This window comes from Eptatretus burgeri, chromosome 17 (genome assembly GCF_056783735.1).
Source record: "Eptatretus burgeri isolate ZD-2024b chromosome 17, Ebu_testis_v1, whole genome shotgun sequence".
Taxonomy (NCBI): domain Eukaryota; kingdom Metazoa; phylum Chordata; class Myxini; order Myxiniformes; family Myxinidae; genus Eptatretus; species Eptatretus burgeri.
This window is the reverse complement of record NC_140977.1, coordinates 42284761-42310887: the sequence shown is the minus strand read 5'-3', so window position 1 is coordinate 42310887 and position 26127 is coordinate 42284761. Positions and strand designations below refer to the sequence as shown.

General features: G+C 43.4%; 1 protein-coding gene across 4 annotated transcripts in view; it reads right to left on the bottom strand.

The window, feature by feature from the left end:
- Nucleotides 1-26127, bottom strand: part of LOC147009889 (uncharacterized) — a 177921-nt gene continuing 151794 nt past the window's right edge. For all 4 annotated transcript variants that reach the window (XM_085861485.1, XM_085861484.1, XM_085861483.1 and 1 more), the window contains 14 exons: nucleotides 23791-23844; nucleotides 14674-14718; nucleotides 13775-13828; nucleotides 13275-13328; nucleotides 10733-10786; nucleotides 10470-10541; nucleotides 10226-10261; nucleotides 6481-6525; nucleotides 5689-5721; nucleotides 4105-4251; nucleotides 3809-3863; nucleotides 2556-2735; nucleotides 2332-2409; nucleotides 1-2234 (listed from right to left, as the gene is read on the bottom strand). In XM_085861485.1, coding sequence (XP_085717611.1) covers nucleotides 2005-2234; nucleotides 2332-2409; nucleotides 2556-2735; nucleotides 3809-3863; nucleotides 4105-4251; nucleotides 5689-5721; nucleotides 6481-6525; nucleotides 10226-10261; nucleotides 10470-10541; nucleotides 10733-10786; nucleotides 13275-13328; nucleotides 13775-13828; nucleotides 14674-14718; nucleotides 23791-23844 — 1137 coding nt within the window. In that variant the 3' untranslated portion in view covers nucleotides 1-2004. The remainder of the gene's footprint in view (nucleotides 2235-2331; nucleotides 2410-2555; nucleotides 2736-3808; nucleotides 3864-4104; nucleotides 4252-5688; nucleotides 5722-6480; nucleotides 6526-10225; nucleotides 10262-10469; nucleotides 10542-10732; nucleotides 10787-13274; nucleotides 13329-13774; nucleotides 13829-14673; nucleotides 14719-23790; nucleotides 23845-26127) is intronic.

The window sequence follows — 26127 nt, the reverse complement described above, 5'->3', positions numbered from 1 at the left end:
AACTCCAACCTGTCTTTTTGGCTATCTTTTAGGGCAAAAACCAGTGAAAAGAAATGGAAGGTTGTTTGTAATTTCAGTTTTCACCAGAGTTTTCAAGGCTGAGTTGTTTACAAATACTTGTACGGGATTTAAAAACAAACTATTTCACATGTGCATGGACATGTATTCACATATTGTGAAAAATAAATAGTATTTCCAGATCTGCCAAATTTCCAGCACCCATTTTGGAAAACTCTCCATGCCACATCTAACTCAACATGTCCAAATGTCATGTATGTCTGTCAGTGGGTTTCCCACGGGTGCTCGCCTACTAGTATACCTACCTATATAACGTGACTGCAAAGAAAAATTGGCATGCGGCACCTGCATCCACGTATCATAAAGTTCCATCTTCAAGAAAGTTCACAATATTACGGCTTGTATGTTTCTATTTCATTTTATTGTATTCCAAAACCAAGGACATTCGCTTCTGTGAGATCCTGCAATTGTTTGGAGCAGGGAATCGCTTGGACACAGACAGCAGCGAGGGTCGCTTGATCGAAATGCACGTTGCACAAGGTCTGGGTATGGTACCGGCACAGCTCGTGTTTAAAAAAAATACAACATTGTTATGATTATTATTTGTTCAAAAACGTTTTGGTGCAATATTCAAGACGAATTGGCCATAATATGCATCGCGTGTATATTTACAGTTTGAACACACAAATGATGTGAGATAAACATGATCATGTTGCTGGCTTTGGACATTGTCTTTGTACCACCCACAACTACGTCACCTCTCACAACGTTGTCATTAATCTGACCCTTATGCTTTATAAAAACTCACTCATTTGTAGCAATAAACTCGGCTGATGAGATCTTAGCAACTTGGGTGTGGGAAAGCTTTAAATGGCCAACTATGTTTTATGTATGCTAAAATGGCTGAACTTTTGATGCCCTCCATCCCCTCTAACTGTAACCCTTGTTCTTTTTACACGTCACATGCATACCCCTCCCCTTTCTACTTCTTTCAATTTTCAACCCCTGCCCCCACCCTATCCCCTCGACAACATAATACGCAGACACCCTCTAGGTTCACGAGGCCATTAGACTTACGAAAGTATTCACACTCTGAGTCCTCCTGACTGGCAAGCAGCTTGGTCTCATTGGGGGTTTATGATTACAAACTGAGGCCTTTTATGGTAAATCACAGGAATCGTAGTTGTTTCAAAATTGTCAGCAATCACAGGAGTTTAACGTCCATCATCGATGACCATTTTGAAACCAAACCAAAGATTAAGATTCCAATGGAAGGCCCAAAGCCAAAATGGGCTGAATGTCAATGGCTGCAATAAACATGTCCTGGACCATCAGCATCGGTGAGGCACATTGTGGTGAGCTTCAGACCAACACGTTATCGTTCAGATACCATTCCAAAGGGTAAGGTTGAGAAATTTCATACAACTCTTCAAGCACGATTGGATAATCCTGCGTAAAGTAAGGAAAGGCCTGGCAAGTTATGGTGTCGGGTTTTCGAGAGGTCGTGAAAGGTTGCACTCTTAAAAAAGGGAAGGTGAGAAGGTAAGATGGGATCTTCTTTTTTCATTTGCAGCATATGGCTGTGGGTAGCATCATTTGCTGGGGGTGCAGCTGTGTCACTGATCCAATGCCTCTTGTAGGTTACAACTGGAATTTGGCAAGGGTACAGGCACTATCTCACCCGAGATAGGATCAACGATATGTTGAAAGGAATTTGAAAGTAACAGGTGTGTATAATTGGGGGATGCATAGCAATGTGACAGGGAAAGCAAAGTTGAGATTAGTTTGGGATATTTTGTCTTCATGGTACCGCAGCCAAAGTGCTCACCCACTTGTGCATTTTTCACCAACTGGTCTCTTGCTCCATGCATCTGCACTCGATCTTTGTATGCCCAACGAGAAGGTTCTGGTCGATGGGGATGACCAGACCAGCAACATGGAGAGGGTAGGGCTGGGGATGGAGCAATTTGGCTTCCATGGAGACGTTTAACCAGCGATGAAGGCTTCTCTGCGACGGCGACCACTGCTTTTCTTTGAATTCTTACCGCCAATGATGGCGAAGGGGGGACCTTGAGGAATACAAGCTGAGTTGTCACAGATACCAGGGGGCCCCATCGCCCCTGGAGAACCAATACCTCCTGGTTTGCCCGGTTCTCCTGGGTCGCCCTCAGCACCATCACGTCCCGGTGCACCTTCGCCAGGCGAACCGGGTTTCCCTGAAATCGATGAGAAAGAAAGATTAATCGAGTTTGATAAAGTATGAGCACTGCTTGTTTGAGGAGATATGCAGTGCTGTATGATCTCTGGTTGTACCTGGTATGCCAAGAGATCCCTGGGCTCCAACGATTCCAAGACCCTTTGGTCCCTTGTTTCCCTTTTGTCCCTGTTGTCCTGTGGATAAATCAAATACATTATCCTCCTTTTGGATGAACTCCAGCATAGTTGTGTACAAATAGTTACTTACTTGAGGATCCAATACAGGCCTCTGTTTTAGGAAAGAAAAGAAATGCACAAGTATGGTTTGTGAGTGAAAACACCTCGGCGCCCTGTGTGGCCCATCATTCCCCATGGTCCTTTCAGGCCTGGTGGCCCACGTTCCCCTGGCAAGCCCTCAACACCAGATCCGCCGCGAGGCCCGGGAGGACCGGGAGCACCAGGGAAACCAGGTATTCCCATGTCGTAGCGCTGCAGTCCTGTGGCCAGGTGTGCTACCTGGTCTGAAGTGAAAATTCAAGATCCCAGTCATGTACATAATACGCACACAGTGCCTGGTTATACCTTTTAAAGGCAGGTAATGAAAATTCTAGGAGGTGAGATCGGAGCCCTCCATACTGTAAGAATTGGATCTTTAACAGTGCAAGGTACACCAACCATGGCAAGCAAAGCAAAGTTAACATTTCAGGTGTTCGCCCTTCATCGGAGTAAGAGAGGCCGAGGGAAAGGTATTCTGCTTTTGCTACGATGAAAAGCTAATGCCTGAAACGTCACCTTTACTTTTCTCCTCACAGCGGTCAGCACACCTTTCTCAACTTTCAGTTGATGAAACCCATCGTTTACCATTGTTCGCCAACGCAGACCGACACTCGCCTGGACAGAGTTGAGCATTCCACTATTTTAGGCTCACAATTGCTCAGTGAGCACATGCTTTCATGGAGCATCGCGTCAACGTCAATAATCCAACTGAGACTGTGCGTGCACTCGAGAAGTCCGTGCGCAGATAGATCACGCTCAGATCTACATTAATTTATGTGCCCTGGTGAGGCTCTGCATTGTTGAATGCTCAATGTTATTGATGCTTGCCTTTGCCATTAAAAGCTCATCATCACTTCCTAGTTTACTAAAGAATCCTACAGGAAATATTGTTAATTTGCTTTTCCTGCCATTCTCCACTGCTAGCTTGATTTTTTTCGATTTAACCTCTAATTGCTTGTCTCGGGTGTGTTCTAAATGTAGCTCAGTTATGAGTTGTTGGCTTTTTTGCAGCAGTTTATACATTATCGAAAAGCTCACTGAAAATTAAGAAAAGGAAGACGAGGGAGGATGACAGAAGAGAGAAACAGGATAAAGGGATAGGGGGGTGAGAAAGGAAAGAAGTTTGCAGGAGATAGGAGTATGGGGAAGGGAAGGAACAGGTAAGTTTAGTTTTACAAGGACCTCAATATCTTGCTTATCGTTAACAGGTGATAAAATAATAGTGTCTGCAAATATATCAATCGTGCTCTATCTGGTTATTTAACTCAGTGCTTGGGACAAGTCTAATAGGTCATTGAGGAAGATATTCGATGCTCACCTGCCATCACCTTGGTGCACAGCTCACGAATCCGTTGTTCGCTTGCAAAAGGACCCTGAGATGCAGGTATACATACGTAAGTGGAAGGGGAACACACCGTACACAGTTGAACTTGAAATTATATTTTCATGAAGACTTGTTGCTTTTCATTAATTCTGCACTTCCTCAGCTCCTTTGATGAGAAGCAAAGCATTAGTGAACTTAAAAGTCTTTGTGATGAGGAAAGTGTGAGAATGAGAGTGTAAGGAGCGGGAGTGGAGGCAGGTTAAGCGAGATGTGGGTGTGCGAGTATCTACCATTGGGCCTCTTTGTCCCGATGCACCCTGCTCTCCAGAATCTCCGATGGGTCCTTCCTTTCCTGAAGGTCCTCTGGCTCCAGTGTCTCCCTGTAGTCCTGGAAGACCCTGCAAACCTGGAGTCCCAACCTCACCCCTTGCTCCTGCCTGTTCAGTTGAAGATACACATCAAAGCTCAAAGACTGACAACAACAACAACAAAACAAAGACATCATACATGAGTGGCAAAATGAAATGGGTTGGGAGGGAGGGAGGGGGTCAATGAGAATAGAGAGAGCATGGGTGGGGAAAATTGTGCTAAAGCATGAGGTGATTGGGGGCAGCACTTTTGAAGGGATGGAGGGAAGGGCATGGCACAACAAACAGACAGTCGGTTCCATAGATGAGAGAATAGAGGGATGAATGTGAATGTTCAGATTAGGATTGAAGAGGGTAACCAGGTGTGGAATGTGGAAGAACACAAGACCTGAGCAGGTGGGGGGAAGACGGAGGTATGAGAGAGAGCCGTAGGAGTAAAGTCAGAAGTGATACGATAGAAAACTAGCCAAATTACCAGCCACAAGGCCTCACTTTTTTGACTAGTATAGTAGGCCCCATGAGAACGATATGTCAGATGGTCAAATATTACGTTTCTATTCCATTCCATTTTACCACTCGGGCTGATGACGTGCACATCTTAACGTATGCGGTGTAGGCAGTATCACACAAATGGGTATGTAGTTGCAATGCAGCATGGCCACACTCTCTTCCAAGCCGTCTATCCTGGGTTCAAATCCCGACCCAGCTATAAACTGCCATCCTGGTGTTTCGCAGGCGGGGTGAGGCATTAATGTGTTTGCGTTATGTCTGCCAGCATTCCTTGGTGGATGTTAAAGATCTCATGGTGTCCGTCACAAACGGGAGGTGAGCTGTTGCCACCACCCTAAATAAACTACAAATTAATGTTACAACCTAAAGGGGGGACTGCATCAGCGGCACATCTATGGCCCCTGCAAATGATGGCACCCACAGCCACGTGATGCATACGAAAGAAGAAGCAGCAGCACATGGCAAGGAGCCATGAAAATCATTTTTTGGGGATACCTTACTCCGTTTTGACCCCTCGGTGATTATGAGAAGTGGTGTCAGAAATCACGGCTTCGGGATAATTATTTAACTCTATCTGTCATCGATTCCAATGGAAAAGTTTGACAACCGCACATTGGGATGCAAAGAACACAAACTGACTTCAGGGCTCCTCGACAAAACACTTTCGCGACTACAAGTAACCACACAGACACTGTCCATCTTCAGGACTACAGAACTACAGGACTTAAAATCCTACCAAGCATTCCCGAGATGCCAAAGATGATCCTAACAATGCCCTCACACCGATGGAGATGCGACGACCCGAAAACCTTGCTCTGAGCAGTTCAGGCAATCAAACCCACTGCCAATGTACTAAAGTAGTGAGGCTTTAGCCACCACTCAACCACAAATATTGTTAACGGCATGCCCAGCAGGAACGTGTACAATTGGTCACACGTCATTTATTCGTAAAAATAAGCTGAAAATTGAGGAAAGCAATACTAAGTCGATGCATACCTCTCCCTTTGGTCCTTTCCTCCCTGTTGGTCCCTAGAAAGAGATCAATAGGTTCAGTTGAGTCACAAGTTAGTGAACAGACTTTTCTCATGATTTCTCAGTCCCTTTATCATACAATGACTCTCTTTTAGAAAGTAATCCTTAAGGTTACAGATGAGGGTTGGAATGGGGAACTTTGAACAGATTATAGACGAGGAAATACCCGCTCGGGGCCACACTGAGTCAATAGATGGAAATTGATGGCCAACCTACGCAGTCCCATTGGCTATTAGGGCAATGGTGTCAACAGGCCTATATAGAGACCACTCCAGAAGGTTTATCATCTTAGTGTTGAAGTATCTGGAAACTAACATCTTGGGATGTGCATGCAAGGGAAGATGAGTGAGTTAGTGGGCTGACATTAAACATCGATGACTTTTTTTTTTTTTCCTACAAAGAACATTAATAATAATTTTAATCTTTTTAACTGAAAAAAATGGGGCACATTGCAGGATGACCTAGAGGTACGTGCAGTCGCCTCTGAGCTGTCTAGCGTTGCTGGACGTTGAAGATCCCTCAATGTCTTTTGCAAAGAGTAGATGAACTATCGCCGGCACCCTGGAACAAATTACAAATTCCTGTCTTGACCTACAAGGGCACTACATCGGCGACAAGGTTGTGCTCCCAGTGACGATGCAAACCGGCAGCCCTACATTTGGATTGGTGGAACTGAACCATAACCCATATTTGTGTCAGGCCTGATCGATCCTCATAATCAGGGATTCATTTCAAGATCATTACTGATTAGCTTACCTGGTCTCCATGCTCGCCTTTTGTCCCCTCGACTCCATCGATACCCTGCACACAAATAACATACGTCACCACGTTTTTGGTTATATTGCACGTGTGGTCAATAGTTGTAGATTTTGGACTTGGGTCAAGCTGACAAGTTTCAATTTCTATGCAGCAGGCACAACTACTTGGAGCAATGTTGGGGATTAGGTTGGCATCATTGTCGTTGGACGTACACATATTACCAATGTTTGGTTCAACATTGACTTTCAGACAGAACGAGATTGGTTGGACTTGTGCATCATGGCAGTGTTCGGCCGATGTCGGGTATTAGTCTGCCAAAGATGGACCAACATTCGAAGGATGACCAAAATCGACGTTGGCCAACAGAATGGTCCAACATTGGTGTGCCAGCTGGGTACCGACAGAATTCCATCACAATGCACTAGATAAGCAAGTTCTTCTTGACTTATGGCGTCATTTTGTATAAATTTTTGTTGTCATAGTCCGTTCTGGCATCGAGTTAAATTAATGGGGATTGGGGAGTGTGAGGGAGGGGTCAAGCCTCTATTGAGTATGGAAATTCTGGAGCATTGAGTCGTGATCAAGTTTCTGGAGAAGAAACGTGTGCAGTTCCCTCAAATGATACGTTTGCGAAATATCGACAGGCAATTTAAGTTCGTTCCCATATATGTATGATTTGGTCAGTCGAGCATTCACGACCGACCCAGAAGTGGATGCTGTGCAAGTGCCCAAAATGAGTAAATGCTAGCAAAGGTGGAAAAGAGGGTGCTCGAAGACCATCACAGTTGCATGGACACAAATCCTGCAGACCCTTGGAATTATAGTCATGCACCATTCCTTGGAACTTATTCTTGCCCTTTGCAATATTGATCCAACCGACTTATCCATGCTTTTGGTGACCACGGAAGAAGCCTGAGGGACACCACTTTTACATGGAGACAGCGAGTGACACCACTTCAATGTGGAGACACCGAGGGACACCACTTTGATTTGTAGACACCGAGGGACACCACTTCAATGTGTAGACACCGAGGGACACCATTTCACTGTGTGGACACCGAGGGACACCACTTCAATGTGGAGACACCGAGGGACACCACTTCGATGTGGAGACACTGACGGACACCACTTCAATGTGGAGACACTAAGTGACACCACTTCAATGTGTAGACACCGAGGGACACCATTTCACTGTGTGGACACCGAGGGACACCATTTCACTGTGTGGACACCGAGGGACACCACTTCGATGTGGAGACACTGACGGACACCACTTCAATGTGGAGACACTAAGTGACACCACTTCGATGTGTAGACACCGAGGGACACCACTTCAATGTGTAGACACCGAGGGACACCACTTCAATGTGTAGACACCGAGGGACACCACTTCGATGTGTAGACACCGAGGGACACCACTTCAATGTGTAGACACCGAGGGACACCACTTCAATGTGTAGACACCGAGGGACACCATTTCACTGTGTGGACACCGAGGGACACCACTTCGATGTGGAGACACTGAGGGACACCACTTCAATGTGGAGACACTAAGTGACACCACTTCGATGTGTAGACACCGAGGGACACCACTTAAATGTGTAGACACCGAGGGACACCACTTCAATGTGTAGACACCGAGGGACACCATTTCACTGTGTGGACACCGAGGGACACCACTTCGATTGTGGAGACACTGACGGACACCACTTCAATGTGGAGACACTAAGTGACACCACTTCGATGTGTAGACACCGAGGGACACCACTTCGATGTGTAGACACCGAGGGACACCACTATGATGTGTAGACACCGAGGGACACCACTTCAATGTGTAGACACCGAGGGACACCACTTCAATGTGTAGACACCGAGGGACACCACTTCAATGTGTAGACACCGAGGGACACCACTTCAATGTGTAGACACCGAGGGACACCATTTCACTGTGTGGACACCGAGGGACACCACTTCGATGTGGAGACACTGAGGGACACCACTTCAATGAGGAGACACTAAGTGACACCACTTCAATGTGTAGACACCGAGGGACACCACTTCAATGTGGAGACACCAAGTGACACCACTTTGATGTGGGGACACTGAGGCACACCACTTCGACCTGGCGAGAAAATGGAGCAGCACATACGATGGAAGCATCTATCTGTCCCCACTCCAAAGTAGATCTCATCATGCAAACTGATGCCGTCAGTTTTCTGGGACTCTCGGGGCATTATCCCGACTGCTGTTTGCTTGGGGTCATTGTCCTGTTAAAATGTAACTTCACCGCAGTCTAAGGTCTTTTTCACTCTGAAGTAGGTTCCCGTCAAGGATTTGCCTGTATTTGGCTCCATTCATTGTTCCCTCTATCCTTCCAAGTCTCCCAGTCCTTGCCACTGAACAGCATCCCGATAGCATGATGGTGCCACTTCCATGCCTCACAGTAGGGATGGTGTGAGATGGGTGATGAGCTGTGCTCTGTTTCCACCAGACGTAGTGTTTTGCATTCAGGCCAAAGCGTTCAATTTTCAGTATATCCGACCACAGAATCTTTTTCCTCATGCTCTCAGAGTCTTTCATCTGCCTTTTTGCAAACTCCAGGTGTGCTGCCATGTGCCTTATTCTCAGGAGTGGCTTCTGTTTGGCCACTCTTCCATAAAGTCTAGATTTGTGAAGTGCTGCAGAGACTGTTGTTCTTCTGGCAGGTTCTCCCATCTCAGCCAAGGAACTCTGTAGTTCTGTCAGAGTAGTCATTGGTTTCTTGGTCACTTCACTGATCAAGGTTCTTCTTGCCCAGTTGCTCAGTTTGATCGGACAGTCAGCTCCAGGAAGAGTCTCGTTAGTCCATATTATTTCCATTTCCTAACGATAGAACTTTCAACTCTTGGGAACTTTCAACTCTCCAGAAATTGTTTTATACCCTTCCCCAGATCTATGCCTCCTCACAATTCTACCTCGGAGTTCCAGGGACAGTTCCTTGGACTTCATGGTGGAGTTTCTGCTCTGACATGCACCGTCAACTGTAGGACCATCTATAGAAAGTTGTGTTTCTTTATAAATCATGTCCAATCAATGGAATTGGCCACAGATGGACTCCAATCAAGTTGTTGAGACATCTCAAGGATGATCAAAGGAAATTGGATGCACCTCAGCTCAATTTAGAGTGTCATAGCAAAGGGGTTGAATACTTATTGGCGGAAGATATTTCAGCTTTTCATTTATAATTAATTTATACAAATTCCTCAAAACATATTTTTACTTTGTCATTGTGGGGTATTTTGTGTGGATCGGTGACAAAAATTTTCAATTCAACATATTTGAAATCGAGGTTGTAACAACAAAATGTGACAAAAGTTGAGGGGTGTGAATATTTTCTGAAGACACTGTATGTCTTTATTGTTACGTATTCAAAAGGACATGGTGCTGTGTCTCAAGTGATTGTGGGGAGTTCATTAAACTTTTTGAACCTTTCTCAGATATGTATACAAGCTCCTCCATGAACATTAGACAAGGCAGAAGAAAGGGTTCATGCCTCAAAAAAACTATTTTTACATTTTATCTTTCATTTACTTTTGCTTACATCAAACCGAGATCCACTGGTATATGCTTTATGTCGAAAGGTCTAGAAAAAGATTGAGGTTTTGTGTGTTACCTGTGCAGTCCATAAAGCTTACCCAAGGATTGTATGCCTATAGTCCTTTGTTTACCATAACATTTCCAAAAGTATATGATTCAAACTCACCGCGATGCCTTTTGGCCCAGAGTTACCTCGGGAACCCTGCAAAGGAAGGTTTCATTAATGATACATGGGAACGTCATCCCATAATGATCTTGGCAATCAACATGGAGCAATAGCTTACACACGTGCACTTGCTATGGGCTGCATGGTTTTGTTGGCCATCCCATTGGTGAGTAAGTGGGTGATAATGCAACACAATACCTGGCCTATATAGCTATGTAGCATAAATGAGCGTGGATTGCAATACCATATGTCCCTTGCGGCCTTGGATTCCAGGAGCTCCAAGTAAGCCGAGGTGGCCCGAGCCTCCCAAGGGACCCTAGCAGGTATAAAAAGTGCAAAGTCAACAAAAAGAAAGATGTTTATTTTGAAATTTCAATCAAATTTAATTATATCGTATATATCGATCATATATCCTTCCATTTTCACGAAGACTCAAGAATGGTTAATGATTTGTTTCCACAATATGTGTAGATGTTGAGGGACGCATTTGACTAGGTTGAGACGTACCTGCCTCCCCTTCTCTCCACGTGGGCCACGGACTCCTTGAGGCCCTGGGATCCCCTTAGATGTCATCATAATATGACGTTATGGTTATGCAACAGAAACAAGAATAAGACAGTTAAATTCCACACAACAAAAAAATAATCAGGAATTCTGTGGCATAACGGTGCTGTGAGAAATCTGACTTGTGGGTAACAACACTTATAGTCAGCATACCCCTAGCCCACCGTATAACAATTTAGACTCTTTCCCTCTTCTACCGTTACTCGCATGGCCATTGCTCTGCAGAATTGTCAGCTACAGTTCCTCCACCCATGGTTCGTCTTTGTTCCACTCACCTGGCTTCAGCCGGTCATCCTTATCACCATGTGAATCTGCGTGCAGGTGCAACCCATAAACGTGCATTCTCTTTGATTCCTTGAGCCATGAAGCTCTGGAATCAACTGCCTCTTTCTGGTTTCCTAACTACACAGTACCTACAACCTCCAGCAGTTCAAGGCCCGGATCAATGATCTCTCCCTGATCTAAGCCTTTGGTCAGTGTTCTCTCTATCCTTCTGGATCTGCCGAATTTCCAGCACCCATTTTGGAAAACTCTCCATGCCACATCTAACTCAACATGTCCAAATGTCATGTATGTCTGTCAGTGGGTTTCCCATGGGTTTGGGTTTCCTTTTTTCCTTTTCAGTGGGTTTCCTTTTCCTTCAGTTCCTTTGTTCCAGGAGGTCCTCCAGCATGACTATGGGTGTTACATAAGCACATTGCAGTTGGTTCAGGTTTAGGATGTGTAAAGAATATAAATGACAGTGCTATTGCTATTAAAGAACAATACATTATATTACTCAAAGTAATGGGACAACCTCCTTCTCTGAATAAGCATGTTTTATTCCCACAATGAAAACATGATTGCACTCAATAAAGGTGTCTTGTTGTGATATTTTGTACAACACACCACTCTGGTTTTTTCCGCCTCTTCTCCGATATTGCTGCCTCTGCTTTCTGTCCTCTGATCCTCCCTATCTACTCCAGGATGGACACGTTTCTTTTTCCAGTTACCCCCTCCTGGTTCAACTTCCAAAATCCAGGCTTACGATACACCTCAATTCCTTTGTTCCTCGCTCCCCCCACCTGCGGCACCAACTTCCAGAGTCTGTTCTTTCCCACTCTTCCCTCCAAGGCTTCAAGCAAGTAGTGCACCACCATCTCATGTCATCCCTCATCCTGACCCATGATCTTTATTACCCCCATTAACTCTTCCTAATCCAACCCTCTTACTTAACTAATTTCAGTGTTTCCTCCCTTCCTCTTTCTTTCTTTCTTGTTTGTTTATCCTCTTTCTGGTTGTGCCAAATTGTTGTCCCTCTACCCACTTTCAATTTAACCTTGCTCTTCTATGAACCTCACTCCACAAGAGTGAGGTTCATGGAAGAACAAGGTTAAATAGGTTTCTCATTAATGTTATGCTTAACCTACTCGTATTATGCTTAATGGTTTGTTACGTATTAGAGGATCATTGTGACTGAGTTTCATTATCTATGGATGCGACAAGAATGGATACCGACACCGTGAGTAGCTGAGATTAGAGGTTAGTGGATTTCAATTTACTGGCTTCCTCGACGCCTGAAGAATTCCAGTAACAACTGAAAATAAGTCAGATATGGTACCACCACATCTCACAGCACTCTCAGTACCAGAGTAGAGTTCAGACATCAGATCGATCAGTTTTGGTGGCACCCCACGAAGACCAAGAATCCTCCAGAGGGCATCCCGATTTACTGAATCAAACGCTTTGCAGAGATCAACATAGACTGCAAGCAGCCCCTGCCGAAACTCTCGTCTGCGTTTGGTGAGGACCTGAAGATAAGGATACGGTCAATCGTTGACTTCTTTGGTGTAAAGTCTGACTGCTCTTGGATGAGTAGAGCCAAAGTGCATGTGAATAACTGTAAATGTGATTTGGGATTGCAAGATGTTTTTTGGAAAATTGTCATGTGCATCCTGGAATGTATTTTGCCCCCTCACCCCAAATATCAACCATTAACTCCCCCACCCCACTGTTGATGCAGCCCACCCACCTGTTTCCTGTACCCGTGGACAAATTTCACTTCTTTTTCAACATCTTACACTCAGGGTTGTCCTGTGGTGACCGTGGACCCTTTACATATTAATTTCCATTCTGTATATGCAATATAAATACATAATGTATGTAATTGGTTAGATTCCCGACAATTAACCTTCCAACGCGATGTGGAAAGGCCAAGGCGTAAGCCAAGTTTCGCCCCTCTCTGCACTGAGGGGACGCTTGATGGGCCGAAGTGGCGCTGCTTTTTGTTTTCACATCGATTTGATTAAGAATCACATTTTTCCATTGTGATGTTGACCTCGCACGTGCTACAATAATTCCACAAAGCAAATTTTGGTTCAATTGACCCAAGGGTATGGAAATGTACAAAATCAAAAAAAAAGTTTCAAAACACACACACACACACACACACAACCTCCTCTTATATGTATATAGATAAGCTATAGCCATGTTAACCTTTACTTACAGATGCTCCACGCATGCCAGGCATCCCCCTCTTCCCAAGGACTCCAGGAGGTCCCTGCGGGGTACAGTTTATAAACAGTGGAGTTATATGCAAACAAAAATCAGATCGACTTCCTCAGCTGCATCTTTGAACATTCAATTTGGAAAAATATGAGATGTAATCAATAAAAATGGATTAACACAGCGGCTTAAGGTCGGACCTTGAGTAAAGGTCACAGCGAGACCCAATCTTCAATGACTTGTAAGGTCATGAGATGTACTCGGTAAGAAATGACCACAAGTTGAGCAGAAAAGGGTCTGCAACTTGGACTATGGATTACAAGATATGCAGCTGTTGATACAATATCACAGGGTACAGTGACCTGGTTGCGCTTGTGCTACATTTACGGCTGCTACTGCATCAAATTCAGAGAATAATCAAGAGCTGTCTCATGGTGGGACATTTCAGTGAAGTCCAAGAATCTAGTTACAGAAACGGATTTGGCTTGCATATGTACGTACCAACTCGCCCTTGTTGCCAACAGGACCAGCTTCAGCTGGAAGACCGGGATCACCCTGCAATCATGACAGTCAGTGTCAAACTGTCTTCTTACACTGCATCCCACTCTTAGCTACACTAATACCTTCTCTCCACGAGATGCCCCATTACTTCTTCATGCCGGGACAAGGCTTAGCTTTATGGAAGATGGCAACAGGGCAAAACAAGTTTGACTGCCGGGTTATGCCGGTGCTGATATGTCACAGCTCGGCCTCAATCCTGGTACACAGCAGTGAGTGGAGGCATTTTTCAAACCACTGCAGACAATTCCAACATGCTAGTGGAGCCAAGGCATCAGGCTCCTCAAGTATGTAGAACCTACCATTGTAGATTACCTGTCATTCTGGACATTGAATAGGATTTATTTCTGTAAATTCAGCTTTATTTACATCCATAAAAAAAATCTTTAGCAGTCATCTAAGTTCGATGATAGTATGCCTACCGGTTGATGGTGGCTAAGACATGGTATTAACACATTCAATTTAATTGACGAGAGTCGCTCACCGCAGATGCACTCTCAGAATCATGAGGGATATTCTGATGAAATGAAGAGACCGGGAAGCTCAGAAACAAGTAATGCTACAAATTAAGAGGCATTAATTCGGTTAAGGTACTGACGCACAATGGCCTAGTATTTTCAGGTGGTATTGTGGGGTCTTTGATATCCATATCATAGATGCTGACATCATATCTGGCTTAAAGGCCTTTCCAAACGAAAGGTGTACCTACTCTATGGATCAAGGCTGTGAAGTCGAAATCTTAACCATCAAAAACTGAACCCAGATGAGAGAGGTACAGAAGCTCCAGTCACTTCCTAACTTTATGATAGAATTCAAATGCTTGTTAAGGTAGCGATACCCACCGGGAGACCCGCTTCACCTTTGATCCCAACTGGTCCTGGTGGACCCTGTAACACACGATCAAAGGGGGACAGATGACTCTGAGCAGCTTTCAGAAGTCAGTGTTACTTCATGATTAACATTAGAACAAATGACAAAACTACAGAAACTACAACGAATGTCACATCACATGGTGATCCCAAAACGACATAAATGTTTCGATATATAATTATTATTCTCCATAGTTGTTCCAGAAGATATGACAATTAAAATGCCGAAGGGGTCATCTATTTGGTAGGTATGCATGGTGTTTGTGGGTTATGGTGAAGGTGGGTCTAAAATGAATATTAAATTTGAGAAAAGGAAGAGAAGGGAGGATGACAGGAGAGAGGAATTAAGGGAGAGGAGTGAGGAGAGAGAGAGAACAGTAATTGGAAGGAGGTAGGAGTAAGGGGTTGGATTGGAAGGGGCATGCGTGAAACTTATTGTCATGTTTACAGCCCAGGTCCAACCAAGTGATTGCGGCGGAGGTGTGGACTGCAAAAACACCGGAGCAGTTAGCTCTGATGATTGGCTTAAGGCTCAATTTAACGAAGTGGTACCCAGTGGATTCTTCCACCTCGTATCTCCGGAGGTGGTCCGGTACCATGCTCGTTGTTAACGATGGCAATGAGCCCACGGTGCAGAGGCCCATGAACTGAGGTATGACTCAAGTAGCTTACGTCTTCTTTCCTGATCCTATATCCTTATCGTGAACATGAGCGATGCTAAAGCCTTGAATCTAAAAACTGACCCCCCACCTCCCCCAAACCCTCTCCTCCATTAATGTAACACAGTCAACTCCCTCCCCCTCCACCCCATTGGATTGCAGTTCAAATTGTATACTCATTGCATTGTCATGACTACATGCCTAATAGTCTGATTTGGACATGAATACAGGAAGTCTTCCGACAAGGCCAGGACTTACCACTTAAACATTCATCCTCTAATTATTGTAACCGTTAAATTAGAAGAGGCTGTGGAAGACAAGGCAGTTATCTAACCTGTCTGACCTAACAAAACGGATCATTCAACCCACATGGTTTCGTGTCTTACACAGTTCCCATATATACAGTCATTAAAAAAAAAATCTTATCTCCTCATCCTCCTCACCCCTCACCTCGGTGTTCCTGGGGTGGAGAGAGAAGATGGCACCAATACATCATAACACAGCCTCATCGGCAGGCCTACCATGTTCACAATTTAACATTTTCAAAACAAAACCCAATGCAATGAATATGTCACCCCAGTGAACGTGACCTGCTTCAGATGGTCACAGAGCCCAATTTTGTTTCACAGAATGGGTGATTCATCAATGTGGGTGCCATCCCTTGGATGTGTGTTAAGCGGGTATCCCTTCTGTCAGCGTTAGTTGGTGGACGTGAAAGATCTCATGGTGTCCTTTGTGAAGAGTAGGTGAGCGATAGCTGGCACCTTGGACAAAAAAAAGATCCAAAATTCCTGCCCAATCCTCACATTCTCCCTATCCCAAGGGAACGAAGTGCAAAAGAGTCAACCCCCAAGGGGGTCACTACGCCTCTTACCTGGGCATGCGGATTAGTAATAGTGGATCTGTTTGTACGTGGTGCCCGTGGAGCCCAGACAAAGTCCCACCTCAAGGGAATCTTGGCCTCCATACTTTTAGCCCCCACACAGCTTACTTGCTGTTTCTTTGCCAGACGGGAATCACCCATTGGCCTTCTGTGGCCTTTTGTGGTTACCAGGAGTCTTTATTGCTGCCACGTGGCCAACCAGACCTGACCCTCCTCCTGTGGATTTCCATCTCCATTTACCTGCTGAAGCAATTGACAGTGAGGCATGGCGAGGCCACAGACCTCTCTCTTCCCCCCTGAGGGTTCACCAAGTTTGAAGATACTCATAGCACTCTCTGGTGTGGCTTAGTGTTGGCTTAATGGTTTGGGTGGTGGGCTTGGGATCCGAGGATCCTGAGTTCAAATCCTCCTCGGCTGTTGAATTAATACCAGGTGGGGTTGACTCTGCCTGTCATCCTTCCGAGGTCGGCAAAATGAGCACCAGCTTGCTGGTATTCTGTGTTGGAGTGGGGACAAATACAGGATTGTGCCCAATAGCCAAGGAGACTGCTTAGGCAGCACCAACACTCTGCACAGAGTATGGTCCCAATGGATGGATGGATGGATAGCACTCCCCTACCCACAAACCTTACAACACAATTCTCCCAGTCCACTGCCATACCATAGATATTCACCACTCCTTCCATACAGGTTATGGTGTATTCTTCCCTGCCATGGCCTGTATCCCCACATTACACAAAAACAAAACACAAGAGAATGTTATTTCTTTTTAATTATACACATCACATGTCTGCATATTATAACCCTTTCCACTCAGTCCATGTTCTTGCCATTATTGCCACTCTTGCCCATCACCCATACCAATTAGACTTTGGGAGGATAACAAGGTAATGTTTTCTCATAGAATGGATGGGACTTGGAGGGACAGTGGCAGGGTGGAGAGGTAAAAGGTCAGGAGGAGCAAGACGAACTGGTGAAATATTGCAAGGCCATCAAAGTGCTGCAGTGAACAAGGAGCAGACCCTGAGACAGCCTCCTATCATGAGATGCCATTGACAGGGAGGGCGTTAGACTCCACAGTCTCAAGTGTGGCAAGAGTGGATCTGGTAAAGGATGGACTTTGCCCTGCAGAGGATTTGATGTGTGGACCATGTTTCGAGGCCATAATGGAGATATGATCTGCCCAATACAGTTTATGGCATTTTCTGAGCTATGGATGCTTATGGATTGACAAAGTTAGAATTTGGGACATCTCTTCATGAGAAGACATGCTCCAGGCAGATGAGCTATTGCCTTATATCTCAATATCGACAGAGAGGAAGCTGCTGCAGCCTGCCTGACTGTGGGTGAGGTTGGGTGGGAGGTGAGGAATGATGCTGCACAAAGTAGTATAGTCTGCAAGATTATAATATGAATTATCCAGTGAAAGAGAAGAGATCGTTAATGTACAATGACCTGCAAAAGTATTCACCCTCCTCCAAAGTTTTCACATTTTGATGAAACCTGAGCTTATTTCATGATGTTTTCAAATCAAACTTAATATGTAGTCTTCACAAACTACTCCAAGGTGATAAAGCTAAAAATGCAAATAAAATGTGAATAAGTTAGATTAACAGAGAATATCAGTTGATTCTCAGTTTCATAAGTATTCAAACCCTTTGCCTAATTAACCATAAATCACTTCAGGAGCAAATTATTTGTTTTAAATGTTACAAAATAAGTATAATAGGTTTCACCTGCATGTAATCAGAGGTTAAACTTAAAAATTAAGCTCCCCCACTAATCGAAGAGGTTTTACGGTGCAACTCACTTGGTCAACCAACAAGGCAAACTTGAAGAACAAGGAGCTTTCCAAAGAAGTCAGACATGAAGTGGTAGAGAAGCACCGTTCAGGAGAGGGTTATAAGAAGATTTCAAAGTCACTCATTAATCCCTTTGAGTCAGTGAAATCCATTATTAAGAAGTGGAAGAGATATCATACCACCCAGACTCTACCCAGATCAGGTTGAACATTCAAACTCAGCAGCCAGGCAAGCAGGACACTGGTTCGGGATGTTACTGTAAATCCACCAATGACTTTGAAAGATCTGCAAGGCTCTATGTCCGGGATGGGGGTCAGTGTTTATCAATCAACAATATCACATTCCCTTCACAAAGCTGGCCTCCATGGACAGGTGGCAAGAAAGAAGCCATTATTGAAAAAGATGCATCGAGAAGCTCGTATGGAGTTTGTGAAAAGCATCTTAATGATACTGCAGGTATGTGGAGAAAGGTTTTGTGGTCAGACGAGACAAATATTGAACTTTTTGGTCTAAATTCAAAGCGTTACATTTGGTGCAAGCCAAACACTGTACATCACCCAGTGAACACCATCCCAACTGTCAAGCATGGTGGTGGCAGCATCATGTTATGGGGCTGTTTTTCATCAGCATGGACTGGCAAGCTTGTCAGCAGAGAAAGGACAATGGATGATGCAAAGTACAGGAGAATCCTTGATGAAAAAATTAGGAAGGAGATTCACATTTCATCAGGACGATGATTCGAAGCACAAAGCTAAAGCCACACCAGAGTGGCTGAATACGAAGAAAATAAATGTCCTTGAGTGGCCCAGTCAAAGTCCTCACTTGAACCCAATTGAACACTTATGGTGAAACTTTACGATTGCAGTCCATCATTGATCCCCATCAAACTTGGCAGAATGAGAGCAATTTTCACTTGAAGAATGGGTAAAGATTTCACCATCTTACTGTACAAAGCTGGTAATGACCTACCCAAAACGACTCATCACAGTCATTGCTGCAAAGGTTTTTCCACCAAGTATTGACCACAGGGGTTGAATACTTTTACAACCAGTGAATTTTGATTTGCACATGTTTTTGTTCAGGCATTCCTGACATATAACCTCCTTCAACTATAACAGTGTTTCATTTCATCTCTTCAGTTATGAATAAAAAAGTTGATTTGGGAAAATTGTTTCTCCATAATTCGTAATTCATCTAAATGTGGCATTATTGGTCGGGGGGTGAATACTTTTGCAGGCTACTGTATACCAGGAATGGAGTATTGTTCTGAGAATATGACTGAGCCTCTCTGGCCATGCTGTTTGGAAAAGGAAGGGATGACTCAGGGTGGACTTTTGGCATGCACCTCATTTCTGGACTGGTTAAGTGGTTCAGAAGAATACACGACTATGCACACATGGGGTTCCACACATAGGGTTCCACTCTCAAAAAACTGCAAACTTCGACAAAACAATTTATCCACAGCCTGGATAGATTACGAAGAAAAGCCCTTGATAGTGTCCCACATTCAAGGATTATAAAATGCATGCAAGTATACAAAATTGACCCCCAAATAGTCACACTGATTAAGAAAGCAATGATGCTCTGGAACACAATCCTGTAAGTACCTTACTTGGAAGGAGGGATTGAAATCTCAGGAGTAAAGATACGACGTGGTATCTTACAAGGTGACAACCTCCTTTCACCCCTCCTGTGTTGTCTGGCTCTGGACCCACTGAGTAACCTCATCAATGAACAAGGACACAGATACAATCTGACATGCAACGGAAAAATTACCAAAGACACAAGAAAGGTAACACACCTCCATGGTGTGTTACCTTTCTTGTTTGTGCATGGATGATCTAAAACTCTGCACTGATTGATGAGAAATTGGCAGACCAACTGAAATTAGTAAAGCAGTACTCAGAGGACATTCAAATGGAGTTGGGTCTTGAGAAATATGCCAAATGCACATTTGTACAAGGAAGGACAAAAAGAACAGACAACATCTCAATCAATCAAAGTCCAACAATACAGGAACTAGAACACGAAGCATCCTGCAAATACCTTGGAAGGGAAGAAGGCCCGCAGGTACAACACAAAAAATGCGTATACCAATCACAAAAGAGTACCGATGCAGAATTAGACTTATTCTGAAGTCATCCCTCTCTTCAAGAAACAAAACCAAAGCTACAAAGCAACTTGCAGTACCGGTATTCTAAAACAACTGGCAATTATAAACTGGTCACAATTTGACATCAACAATCTCGACACCAAAACAAGGAAACTTCTAACTATTCACAAGATGTTCTACAAAACCAATGCATACCGAGGTTGTACTTACTGAGACAAGGAGGAGGTGGTTTGATGGAGCTTAACCAAGTGCACAGAACATCGTGTGTAGGACTTACGGAGAATGTGAAAAGCTCAACAGATTACCGGTGAGATTTGTATCCGAGCAAGAAAACGTATCCTTTATCCATTTCGCAACAAACTTCCAAAAACAGGTGTAAATTACAGATACTACACAGGAAAACGAAACAGAAACAAACAGAGCCCCAAATATTGCAAAGAAAAAAAATGTATATATCGATATATACATATATGTCAGCAAATATACTCTGACAAATGGGAGAATGACAAAAGAGCAGGAATATCAAAAAAGAGCTTGACAGGACAGGGATTGACAAAGAAGGCTCTTTGGAATGGCTAAGAAGAGGTCAAATTAGTTGGGATGGAGAACGAGTCATTATTAATGCCCAAGACCAAGGACACCACATGAATGCCTTCAAGAAAATGGCGGGATTGAGCCAATCAGACAGAAGGTTTTGGTTTTGTGGGGTAGAAACATGAAGTTCCAGTCACCTCCTTTCATGATGTAAAAAAAAAACTCATGTCTGAACAGCTGTACACAGAGAGACAGGACAGTGTCTATGGAGTAATCCACTGGCACATCTGTACACATTCCAACATTCCTGTTCCAGAACAATCACCGAAACAAACCACATCCGATCCTTGAAAAATCACAAATAATTCTCATGTGTGATAAGATGATCCCTTCAAGTGTGAACATCACAAATGAAGCATTGTGTCCAGGACATGGTGATCAAACACAAGCAGGAAAAGTCAGCATTGTTGATCGAGGTTTCAGTTCCCAATGACTTTGGGCTAAATGCGACAGAAATCAGGAAAATGACTAAATACCAGGATCTGACAAATGAAGTCAAGAGGACTTGGAAATTGAAGAAAGCTGAAATTAAACCAGCGACAAGTCTGAAGACGACGATGGTTCACGAGCGGTATTTGACGATGTAGATTGTTTCAGAAGTCAAGGATGAGACAATGTGATAATTTTTGACCAAGTTATAATTAATTATAGTGGCCTTCAATCAACAGCTGCAAAATGTAGAAAAACCCGGTTTCGTTCAACAACTTTCAAAACTTGACCCTTGCATAACCTTTAGAGGTCACAAAACAATGTTGTGGACATTAAAATTAGGAAACAGGATACGTGCTATAGCTTATTGGAGTTAGTTCGTCGAAGAAAACCCGGTTCGATTCGCACAACTTTGAAAATTTGACCTTTGTGGCCTTTAAAGGTCAAAGGTCAAAGGTCAAGGATTATGACCTTTGGTGCAAAACTTCCTCTGGAACATTCCAGGAACAATATAACATCATATTTTCTATATGGCATTTCGCACTCCTCGGATTATCCATACTTTGATAAAATCAGCGTAAAAACAAACTTGAAGGGGCCGCCATGGGCAAGGTGTTCGAGATAGAGCAAAATTGTTTCATAAGACTTTAGGTGGGGAATGACCTCAAGATTATGCATAAAAATATTGTCATCCTCGCTCTCAAAGTTTGGGTGGTCGTATGATTTTTATGTCAAAATTCGCAATTTTCTAAGTTTTTGACCTTGTGACCTTGAGATGAAAATGAAAAATCGGACAACGACAAGTTTTAGATAATTCATTTTGCTATTCAAATACCGAAGAAGCCATTCCATTCAGTCAATTCCCTGGGAGAAGATAGATTTTTAATCCGACTACCCTCTAAAAATGGCTATTTTTTGGGCGTGGCTCCGCCCACAATAGGTGGAGCATGCCCGCATCCAGGAAAACACAACTAGAAATTGATATCGACCACATAACCAAGTTTCATCAAGATCGGATCAAAGTCCACGGAGTTATGCTCTGGACAGACAGACACACAGACAAGCCGGTAGGTGGACATGGGTAGTCGACTACCCAATATAACCTGACGCGATGGGCCTGTTCGATGGGGAATGACCTGAGGATTAAGCACAAGAAAATTCATGATTCCAGCTTCAAGGGTTAATGCTGCAGCTTGTTTTTTCATTAAAATACCCCCACATTTAGAGGTTTTTAGGCTGTTGCTAGGCAACGGAGGGGTCCACAGCAACGGTTCTTTCTCACAAATAACTTGGACATACCATGAACAGACCATACCAGTTTCATGTATATCTGACTCATAGTCTCTGAGATATAACAAACTTGTTTTTTTATTGTTTTTGACCAGGGTTCATTCAAAGTCTATCTTCTCCGACAGTTTTCATAGGATCCGGCTGGAAGTTTTTTACAATATAGCTGAATGTACTGCCCACGGTCACTCATGGCCCGATTTTAGAAAAAAATGTTTTTTTTTGATTTTTCAAAAATTTCAAAGTCCCGTTGCTAGGCAACTGTGGTGTCCATAGCAACGGTTCTCATTTGCACACAACTAGGTCATGGTATTAACCTACCAACCAAGTTTCATCGAAATCGCCATTGTATTAACTGAAATCGCCATTTTAAATACTGATAATAGATAGATACAGTCGATATTGATAGAACAAATCTCAAAAAAAAATAATTTTTGAATTGTTTTTTTTTTCGACTAGATCAACTACCCAACAGACAGACAGACAGACAAACATATGGACGGAAATACTGATAATAAGGGTAGAACAAATTAAAAAAAAATTTTTTTTTTGAAAAATTATTTTTTTCGACGAGATCGACTACCCAACATATCGACGGAAATACTGATAATAAGGGTAGATCAATTATTTTTTTTTTTTCGACTGGATCGACTAAACAGAAAAAATTTCAAAGTCCTGTTGCTAGGCAACGGTGGTGTCCATAGCAACGGTTCTCATTTGCACACAACTAGGTCATGGTATGAACCTACCAACCAAGTTTCATCGAAATCGCCATTTTAAATACTGATGATAAGGGTAGAACAAATGTCAAAAAAAAAAATTTGGAATTTTTTTTTTTTCGACTAGATCGGCTACCCAACATATCGAATATAGTGGTCACTCTGGCTGGTGCTCGTGAACCAAGAGTTGGAGCTAAAGGAATGATAAAGAAAACCCTTCCTGAGTATTTAGAAAACATTCCAGGGAATATCACTACAAACGAGCTACAAGTGGAGGCTGTCAGTGGTTCATTGAAGATTTTGAAAAGAACCCTTGGAACAAGGCTATGAGAACGAAGTTTCACAGTTTGGTTCATGAGTCATGATCCTTTACCAAAAAGGAGGTGGAGATTTTGAGTTCTGGGAAAACTTCCTCCAACCTGTTGAAACCCACGGGTTCCACACATGGGGATCCACACATAATAATGCATTGAAATACTATGTTGCTCCAGTGCAAAAGCTTACAATGAATGACAAAGTAGAAATGAAGCAGATGACATTCTGGAAATAAAGAATGTTGAATTATTGGAAAAAAACAAACAATAAAATGACTGCCAGGCCTCACCGACAAGCCTTTCTCTCCAGCAGGGCCAGTTTCTCCATGCTTTCCAGGTTCTCCCTGCAGTGGATTACAAAAGGGAATTTATCACATTGTTGCACTGCATTGTGTCCTGATGATGTTGATAACGATTATTATTTATCCTGGTGTTGCCTGGTTATTAATAAGCCTGGTGTTGGATTAGTGGTAAGGGTGGCAGGTTTGGGATCTGAGGGTCTTGAGTTTGAGCCCTGTTGGCTGCTAAATTGATACCAGGTGGGGTTGACTCAGCCTGTCATCCAACCTTCTGAGGTTGGTGAAATGAGTACCAATGAACTGGTAATTGGGGCATTTTATCAGTGGTACCCCCATACTTGGTAGCAGTGGCAATGCACTGATGATCATTGCCAGTTGAAAGCATAAATTCATGCCACCACAACAAGTGGAAGTATAAAAAACATACATATTACAATATTGTAAATATTATTATTGTTTAAACATACAATACATGGTTGTTCGGCTTTGTACTATAAAATCCTTAATTTCATTCTTGATTATGAAGGAAGTAGTCCGAGTGAAAGTTACAATTATTTTCAAACTTTAGAGAAAAAAAACTCAAGCTGTTCTCTCTAGTTGATCTCAGCAGGTGTTGCTCCACTTTGCACACATCATGACCCAACTCAAAAGAACCATTCCATTCCATAAAAAGAAAACTCCATCTTTCAATGGAAAGAAATTCCATGCTTTCACTCAGTCCTTCCGAAAAGACCAGGTTTCAAATGCACTAGTTTACTTCTCAGGCTAACCCCCTGGAAAAGAGACAGTCGTTGGAGCTACTAGGCCCCACAATCTGTCACAGCCTGTTTTTGATGGACCACATCTCCAAACTGGCTTTTGAGGCCCAACAGCTGACACCTCAGTATTCTCTAAAGAGCTCACCCCTTTCTGAGCTCTTCAGAGCTCATTACAGTGTCGAAGGAAGTATCACGGAATATGGGTCCCACCCTGGACTTATGCGGATGTTTTCCATTCTGCTCAACTGCAGGCAATGCAGTCCAAGGTTCTCTGGGTTACTGACACCTCTCGGCAAAAGTCTGCTACTCCGGGCTGGTTGGTGGACTCTCGGTTTTCTATGGCCTCACTCCTCCTGCCCTCTCCACAAGGCCACCTGTTTACCCTTCCCAAGTCGAAGCTCGTCACTCACCTCTATCACTTCATCCTTCTATTCTCTCAGCTCTGGAAATGACTCCCCATATCCGTTGTCTTGTGCCCTTCCCTTTGGTTGTTTAAGAGTGTTGCCCATCACCACCACACACTTTCTCTCATACCCTCCCCCTCCTTGCACCCCTTTCCTATCACCCATTCATACATGATATCTTTGGTTCCCTGTTCCCCTGTTGATCCGATTGTCAGTCTGTGAGCCTGCTGCTTCTCTCTCGTTTAACTCCTCCATGAGCCTTCATTTTTGTATACAAGCAAGAATGACCCCTGCGACAAAATCCAGTAACGTACCGATTGGGAAATGCACATTTAATGCGCTATTAAAACATTAACTTGACACTTCTCATCCATGTCACCCTCCGCCACGGTTATATCAGAATGAGCTGATTCGTCATCTGGTCGCAGATTGTTTAACCCCAACATGGAGCCGTTCAAAAATTACGTAATGCTTCTTTGTATTTTAGGGAAGCGTGTACAGGCTTGATTAACCCTTACGAATAATTTTTATTCGACATATGATTAGATATTTTGGGGTCCCTCATTGCGATTACCACGTGACCCAAACAAAACCAATGGAAATCTGATGCGATAAAGCTGGACAGTGTTTGATCAGCAGAGGCCTGCAGACCAAATGTGTTAGGCCCACCAGAGAAACAAGATGGTCACCATATACTTTTGTCTGGGTGCTATGGTGGATGGAGTCAAGCGACAGATGCGGGTGTGGTGCGGCAGCTGTCAGACCAATGGATGCACATTTCAAAAATCTACCCCCAATAAAAACCCCATCAACAATAGTAACAACAGCTGTAACAACAATAACATAAATGGGGGAATGATCCACAATCATTAAAATTTTCCTCAAACAGGTTAAACACCAGTGTTACATCACATCCCCTTTTTTTATTGTCTGAAAACCAAACCAAACCATCATTTGTGGCAATTTCATCATTGGACAAACGTCAGAGTCATATTTCTCAAAACTATAAATTATTGTAGCCATATGCTTCTAAGGGGCATAGGTTTTATTAGCAATTTAGCATGAGGGTGAGAAAGATTTAGAAGAAGATTAAGATGAGGAAGAATAAGAACACAAGAAACTTAGGATTCAGGAGGAGGGTTAATGGAAATAAAGATTGAGGAAGA